The 8811-nt window shown below is 32.3% G+C and overlaps 1 protein-coding gene across 2 annotated transcripts in view; it reads right to left on the bottom strand.

Annotated features, from left to right (window-relative positions):
* Positions 1-920: 920 nt before the first annotated feature.
* LOC109538492 (protein FAN) overlaps positions 921-8811 on the bottom strand; it is a 13184-nt gene continuing 5293 nt past the window's right edge. Inside the window, exons 6-14 of one of the 2 annotated variants that reach the window (XM_019905737.2) lie at positions 8447-8614; positions 7663-7898; positions 7227-7451; positions 6968-7171; positions 4678-4930; positions 3995-4225; positions 3754-3944; positions 3545-3694; positions 921-1113 (exon numbers count right to left, since the gene is read on the bottom strand). In XM_019905737.2, the coding sequence (XP_019761296.2) occupies positions 998-1113; positions 3545-3694; positions 3754-3944; positions 3995-4225; positions 4678-4930; positions 6968-7171; positions 7227-7451; positions 7663-7898; positions 8447-8614 (1774 nt within the window). In that variant the 3' untranslated portion in view covers positions 921-997. The remainder of the gene's footprint in view (positions 1114-3544; positions 3695-3753; positions 3945-3994; positions 4226-4677; positions 4931-6967; positions 7172-7226; positions 7452-7662; positions 7899-8446; positions 8615-8811) is intronic. The other variant, XM_048664538.1, reaches the window with a different exon arrangement.

Genomic DNA, 8811 nt, shown 5'->3' on the forward strand with positions numbered 1-8811 from the left:
AATCAAGTTGTTATCCAATTTTTTATTTATTAAAAAAGTAACATTATGGGAAAAATAAAGTCTTTATCAGACCTTCTTATTCACTTTTCGCAGCCTTCGTTACGAAGCAAATGAAGGAAGAGCGATTTGCCTCCATAATATCAAAATCGCTAAATTTGAACTTTATTCGCACTTTGGGAGAAACCCTCAATTGTAATCGAATTTTCATTAAGACTTTCGTATGCCAGTTTTCGGTGGTGCCAACAGAAATTTTTAGCTACTTTACTGTTGAGCCGAATTCATATTATTTGCAAAGTTCTTTATAAATAATATTTCTTTCCCGTAAAATTAATATTAAAAACGTTTTTTTATACAACTTGGCGACAGTTTGAAGTAGACAAGCTGTATATTCACAACAAATAAAACAGAACAAGCTTACAAGCGTATGTTTAAGTAAGATTTTCATGTTAAAAATAAATTATCCACATTGTTGAAATCCTCCCACCACCAATTGACTCACCTACAGTTATAAATATTTTATAAACTATATTGCAAAATTTATAGATTTCACCAAAATTAAAAGTAGTTTGTAGTTAAAACCAAATATTGAATAAATAATATATTGCAATGATAATTTTATAAAAATAATTTCCTTATTATTTTTGTTTCATACAACCAACTCACCTTTCAGATTTATTGATATGGGGTGAGCTTTTAGACAAAAAATTCTTTACATTTTTCGAACAACCACAAGGTAGACTGTCAGGTTTAATGGATAAAATTATTTAAAAACTTCCGTTAAAAAAAAAATTTCCGTTATATATAATTGCGTAAGAAACGCGTTGAAAAAACGCGTATAAATGCTGATAATTGAAATTTCAATTACTGATTAATACTCAGTAATCGTAATTAGAAAATTATTTAGTAGAAATGCCAATGACTATCGTCATAAAAACTATATTATCATAATATGAAAAAACGCGTAAAACTTAACTGTTAACAATCACTGCTTAAAATACTAAGATTTAATATCACTTTCTTCATATTTTGCACGCCAAACTTTAATTGATTTGTCTTGACTTCCTGTAGCTAGGATGCGACTATCCGTTGATATATCCACAGTATGAATTGCTCCTGAAGTAATTAAAAAATTATTAATAAATGTTGGGATTGAGTAGGATTATTTCGTCACTAACGTCTATAACTCTAGGGAAAATGGCAACTTGAACGGTCATTTTCAATGACCTAAAGCTTTCTTAATATAGAGGGTGTCCCGCAAAAATTGGCTGCCATCCGTAACTCGAAACATACAACTACAATTAATTCTGAAGATTTCAGATCATGTTAATGCGGCTCTGGTCTATACATAATAATATATTTAAAAAAAAAATGGCCCTGGGGTCGCAAAATCCGCTTATTTTAAAGCGAATGCCCTGTAAATTTAAGGTCTCCCAAATATTGTGAACAGTTTTTATGTATGAAGTTCTATCCTTATCTCTAGCGGTTTTAGTAACATTTATTATAAGCCTTAAAAAATGTGGAGTCTAGTTAGGCAAGTATGTTCCAGGTGCTACTTATATACAGAATGCTCCTAAAAAAATGTACATTTTTCCTTATAAAACAGTTTTCAAAGGTTTAAAACCCCATTCATTCTTATTACAATTCAAGTCTTATTACAATAAAATGCAAATATTTTCGAAACCGTTAGAGATAAGGATAAAACTTCATACCTTAGAATAAAGGCACGTGTTATTGCTAAAAAATTCAATGATTACTAAGGTTAGCGATGTTTTATGGAAAATAATAGGGTTAATTTCTTAAGAAAAGTTTAAATAATTATGTAATTATTGTAAAAATTTTAATAATTTGAAATCTGTTCATTATATTCATTGAAATCATTTCAGGTATAGACAAGTTAATGGAAAGTCTGAACACTGGGAAAAACTGGGGGTTTCAATTTCAGAGACGTTAGTTTTTCTAAGGTTTTAAATGGCAAAATTTACATTTTTTGCGAACAATCTGTATGAAAGTAAAACCTAATACATGCATGCCTAAGTAAATTAACACCTCTTTTTATGACTCTGCGAATTCTCATTGCACAACATTTTGTTACTTAGGCAGGGTATTGGTAACAACGTCAGAACCTTAAAGTGCTCAAAATCGGAGAGAACTTAAATTTATAGTAATATACAGGGTGTTTTATTTAAAATAAGCGACTTGACGTCTAATTCCGGTATAACCGGAATTGGCACTTTAATATATTTTAGGTGTACAGAGCAGAGCGGCTTTAGCAAGCCTTCAAAATTTCGGAATTATTGTATCAATATTTTTCAAGCTCGGTCAGCAATCCGTAATAGTGGGACACTCTGTATACCTGTATACTTCCGTCAATCAATTCTGCACCAGGTAGATAAAATAAATTACTTCGGAAATTTATCAATATCAACAATCGTTAAACTTTTGTAAACCAACTTATGTAAGAATACTTCCTAAAATCGGCATTTCTGTACAGTATAACTCAACCTTCGAAGAAACTTGTAATAATGGTAGTTTTTCGCTGTAATCCACGGCGAAAAATCACCCAATGGGTCAAACCATTTGTGTATGTGAATAAATTCATTTTTTAAATTCCATACCAAATTTATAAAAAATATTTTGAGGAAAATTACAGTCTGAAATAAACTGTGCCGACCACAGTTTTTAATGTATATGTGTTTTAATGTATATGTATTTATATATAGTTTTTAATATAACTGTAGTTTTTAATGTATATAATCAAAAGATTATATACATTAAAAACTGTAGTCTGGCTAAAAAGCCACTGATTCCTCTTCACAAAATCGATTTCTGAAGTGAAGCATTCTTCTCTAAGAAGCATGAGATTCTGTTAATGGGGAGATTGGTTATCAAATTTTAATTTACTGCTATAGGCAAAACTTGCCTTTTTACTTTTATTTTTTTATGCGATTGTCTTTGCGAATCCTAAATTATTGTGAAAAAATAAAGAACTCAGTTTTGGACTTCTTGAGTTCATTTCTAAGATTTAGTTACATCCGCTTTATCCACAAAAAACATATAAACTTTATATACTAATTATTTTTTGCAATATGTTCTCTAGACCAATTTTACACACGATACTTTACATACGATATTTTACAGAAGAATTTCATCACCTCATCTACTTCTTTCTAGAAAGAAAACTTGATGTATTTGCTTACATCTTAAGTTTTGCAAAGAACAATTTAAAAGAAATTAATTGAACGGATAGTGTTAGTCTGCCACATGATCTACGATACTATAAGTCTGTTAAATGACTATTTGACTGCTATTTTTAAACTTTGCTTAATAGCAAGGTTACAAATTGCGTCTTCAAGGACTAATACATTCGATAAATCAATTGAAAAAATCTGCGCATTTTCTAGTACATTTTCCAAGTAAACCTCTGTAATCTCTTTCTCTTCTTCAAGACCTAAAACAGCTACCGAAATTTGTTCAGTTATAAAACGAGTCAAATAATCAGCCTGCCGCACAACAATTACACAATACACACTATTTACATATTTACCTGAATGCGCCTGTACTTCCAATAAAATACGAACTGTAAGCATGTCCCATACTGACAATACGCCATTTCCACAACCAATAGCTAGTAAGTTCCCTTGCCATTTTAAGGAATTGACTCCAGACTGTAAAGTCTTTTTAAACATTGACATACCTATAATTAAATTAAATCCATATTAAATTGATTTGACTTACTACAAGGAATTTTATTACCGGTGGTAACTTCCAATATACAGAAGGTACCATTATCGGTCCCAACGGCGAGCTTCTGCCCATCTGGGCTATAAACTAGAGTATTTATTCGAGAAGTAAAATTTGTATACTTTTTATCAATTGTAAAATCGCACGTTTTCCAGATATAAATCTCTCCATCCACTGTTCCAACGGCAAAACGTGAATTATCACTAGAAGGAGATATTTGAAACGGGAACTTCAGATTACCGGGCTGACTTACGGATCGAAACATAAGCAACTGACTGCAGAGTTGTGATCTAAATGTTTATAAAGGCACTCTACAATAATATCATCCTTGGCCCCACTTACACCTCGCCATATTTTTACGGAACAGTCACCGCTGCCTGTAAGAAGCAAGTTCAATTTTATACCATAAGAAATGCAGGTTATTGAGTCTTCGTGGGCCATAACATCTCGCCATATTCTTCCGTAATCCATATCGTACAACAGCCTTAAACAATTCATTTTCTTATAAAACCTATTTTGTTGTTGTATTAAGTTGGTGTGAATTCGCTGGCCAATTTGTACCGATCAGAATGCCGAATGAGAGCGACCAGCGAACATCAGGCTCATGTTTAATAAATGTTTTATTAAGATTGTAGAGTCTCGGATTACCTGGAGTTTAAGTTTTAGTGTAGTGGCTACTTCAATTCCCTTAACTTGAAGTTTAATGAAAATGTAAAAAATGGAAGTTTATGAATGTATTAGGCTTATCTTCTTTGGAGAATATGACAGAACCACCACCAACACAATATTCTAACTTTTTATACTATTTATCGATTCCCCATAAAATATATCAGTAAAACCCAAACGACATTTAGAGAAAGACGAAACCCTGCACACTTAATTAAAACTGTACCACTATATTTGACTGAATTAATAGGTTGCCGTTAAAAATCTTACATTTGATTATCCCAACTTCCGATCACCAAAACATTGGAATCAGGTAGTTGCACACAGCTACTTAGGGGCATATTTCCAATTATAGCACTCCTGATTTGCTTGTTTTGTGTCAGAGAAAAAACTTTCAACTTGGAATCATATCCCACCGACGTTATTTTCTTACAATCCTCATTTATAAACAGGTGACTGACCGTATTCTTGTGAGTATTAAAACTCGTTACCAGTTCTAACCCAATTACAGATTGCCATCTATCTGAAACGTTTTCAAAATATTGCAATACGAATCAATAGAAAATAGTTGTGTGCGTTTCAATATTCAATTATACACAACAAAAGTTTATCTGTTTGTATCATTTTGGGCCTTTTTTATATGTATACTATATTACTTTACCCTTATGTTCTACACTTGCCCTGACTATTCCATACTTTTTATCATATCTTTTAATCGTGAAGAAGAATATACTTTTCCGTTCCAACCAAACTGCAATTTTATCTACTTTTCAAAGTTGCAGAAAATTACGATCAAGACTAGCATTCCAAGTTACCTGCTTCCTGCTCACCGAGAAACAATATCAAGCTACCTTTTTTCACCGAGATGAAAGTAAATACATTTTTTTTACTGTAAATACCATGACTTAGAATAAGGTTGTTCAACCATGGCTCATGAGCGAAAAACAATAAACGTAGACGTTAAATCCTAAAGCCAGAGTTTAAATGGACATCCTTGAAAACTTGAGATCGTGTAGAATGTGCTGGAGACAACGGAGTTTGTTTCCCCACGTTTCTTCCTTATTTGCGGCAGCGGTTACCGAAGCGATTGAGTCGCATAGAAATTAAACCGTAAGCAAGGGAATTTGTTCAAATTGACACTGCCTTATCAATTGCTTTAAATTGGATTGGACAGGATAAGCCGAATGAAGTGTAAGACCAGAATTAATAAAAAAATTTAAAATATCTGGATTTATATGGGTTGCATTAAATTATATTTAGGAAGAAATGTATGTAACAAAATTACACATTTGGAACACTAAGTGAAACATCAAACATGCTGTTGGTCCTTATACCTGGGCTAAACCGAAAATTAACCGAATCGATTAAGATTTATAAATGAAACAATATTTTATTCAAAAAGCGCGGATTATTTTGTAGCATCAGATCAAACATTTATTTAGGACTGTGGACAAATCACAAAAAAGCGATACAATAGACACTGTGACACATCAACAATATTTAGAATAAAATCGGGGAAATATTATTAAGTGGGTAGATTTAGACACATTTCGATTTTATGGAGGTTTAATATATTTTTAAGTGACTAAGCATCAATTGTTATTGATGCATAATGTGACAGATTGCTATTATTTTATTAAAATTTTGAACAAATTAAAACCAGGTTTTTGTAATTTCCCTTGAAAATTATAACGGACATAAAATGAGAAACCAGATTTTCATCTTTCAAAACAATATTTTGACTGAAAACTGCAAAAATATATGAACAAATATTGTTCATATAAGAATTTCGCTTATCAACCCCTTCCGATTTTATGTAAAAATGTGTCCTTTTTGTTGACATATCTGGGAAATTTTGAACAAAAATGTATTTTTAAAAGACACTGAGTGTTGCTACTTTTTGCTGAGAACCGCGTATAACAATTGGGATTATCTTGGTACGTCTTTAAAATTGCATTAAACGTTTTACATGTTAGGAAAACTCTGAATTGCTATGACTGTTCTCATCAACTCAACAACATTTAAATTAGATAACTAAGGTTGCGGCAATCTTTGGAAAAAACTAAGAATATTTACGCCATTGCGATGGAAGCAAATCGGTACCGTATGAAAGAGAATTGGTTGCTTTGAAACACTGATCAATAAGAGGCATACGTTTCATCACAAACGTGGCAGAAGCAGGATTTTTAAAAGACGACTAAAAGTGGCAAACCATCAAATGGAGTTTAAAGAAAAGACACACTTAGATACGCCCGTTTGGGCGGAAAGCCGAGAATTTCGGTGAATGCCTTACCAGAATTGGTTCGCAACAATGTTACGTTACGAGGTTCGACTGCAAGCCGAAAAGAGGCGTTAAAACTCGTATCCTTCTTACGATTAGAAACTGGCAGCGATTGGCAAGATGGTATGAATGCCCTAATTAATTTCTTGTAAAATAAACTCCAATTCTTTCAAACATTTCAAATCCCGTGGACCGAATTATCAGCTCCCTTGTCCCCAGCTACTTACCAAACTACATTTAAATTACATAGCTCGGTGATGGTAAGCTATGTTTACTTACCATTTAATAACGGTTCACTTTCACCAGTCTGATAAATTTCAGGTAAAATAGGAAGACCACGTTTCCTTTGGGGATGGGGAACAGTAAAAACCTGCTTTGGAATTTGTCCAAACTCCATTATTTGAACTTCGAGCGCATGCCTATCGTTTGGATCATCAATAGTTTCCAAATTAACATTACCTTCATAGCATAAGTGATAAAATACTAAAATAAATACGTATTTGGTACATACATTAAATCCTCCATGATAAGTTCTCACCATTATTAGCTTTAAGAGCTTCAGCTCCTTTTTGTTTATAGCCAAAAATAAGGTCAATCCAGTGGTGTAAATTGCTCGAAACAATATCCGTTTCTAAAGCCGTTCTCAATGTATTTACGAACTGAGTGGAATTCTCAGCCCATGGTGGAAGTTCAACGTCTCCCACTTTTACATTATTGTGCCTAACGCCAAAATTGATTCCGAGACTATTTCGAAGAAACTTGGCTGAAAGACAAATGGAATATTCCGTTCGATATTTCTGGGGAAAAGCGGTCAAATTGTCGTTTTCTCACACATGTGTTTAAAAACACAAGCTAAAGCAAATTAATCTGGAATAATTGCAATAATTGGTGCCCTATTGCTGCTCATAAAAATCATTCACCGTTTGGTTAAGAGCAGTTATTCGAAAGAATATATTTACGTAATCGCCACATACCTTCTTGTGATGTATCGTAAAACTCAGGAATCAGTTCTTTAAAATCTGACATATTATTAAAACAGTTTTTATATGCATCCGCCACCGAATTGAACATTCTATCGGGATGATCAAAGCGTCCACCTTGCATACATAACACGTAATGTGGGTATTGCCGTGCCAAATAATATAATACAAAGCCTGGAGTTGAATAGTGAGATCCGTAAATGAATTTGGGCGGTGCCATTTCATTATAACTGTAATTAAACAATCAAATTCATGTATTAAACGCACAAGATGCAATCATTATTTATTAAGAAATATATTTACTAAAAAATATTATGCGATACAAGCACTGCCTTTTTTCCATGTAAATATTTTTTAATACTTTTTGCGGTTTATAACGGCAACTTAAAGATTGATTCTTCGAGTTATTTACTATTACTTCTAAATAGAGTATCAATACCTGATGAGCATTCTCATCTTTCGTTTATAAAAACCTTCAGGTTTCTTTCGTAACTTAACATGTTTTTTTTTTGTGTTTCTATTCATATAATTACAATTTCTCCAGCTGAAGTCGACGGAAGTATTATAAAAACTAAACCCAAAAATTGCTTGTTCACATTCGAGAAATATTCGGACAAAAACCGCCCGTGCTTAAAAAATTACGAAAAAAGCGAGATTAGGAGTTCGAGGAAGAAAAATATTAAAACAAACTTTTATGAAAATTTAAAAGATAATTTTTAAACTCTTGTGGTATTAGACTCTTGAGGCATTAGATATATTGCGGCTTTCTTCAACTTACCGTGCTAATAAATTTGTCAACCTCTTTGGATTCAAGGCACCCACAGGCTTAGACAAATCTCGATAATTTTGAATATCCGTTAAATCTAAAGTATCACTTGTGTAGTTTGATATGATCCAAGGGAAGACCGGATATTGAGTAAGGTCATTCTCCGTTCTATCACCTAAACTAAAATAATAAAATCAAATAGAGTTAATTCAGATTAAGTTTGAAAAAGGAGACTATTAAATGTTCTAAAAAATTCAGCATGTATTCTTGAAATGTTTTCGAAAAATAAACGAGCTATTTAGTAATCAAGAAAATCACTTTAAAATGTTTTCAAAAACTCATTTTGTAATAACTACGCGTTGCTATATCTATATATA

Source organism: Dendroctonus ponderosae, unplaced genomic scaffold, assembly GCF_020466585.1.
Source record: "Dendroctonus ponderosae isolate FM_Combo_2020 unplaced genomic scaffold, Dpon_F_20191213v2 Dpon_F_20191213_3, whole genome shotgun sequence".
In the NCBI taxonomy this organism is placed as follows: Eukaryota; Metazoa; Arthropoda; class Insecta; order Coleoptera; family Curculionidae; genus Dendroctonus; species Dendroctonus ponderosae.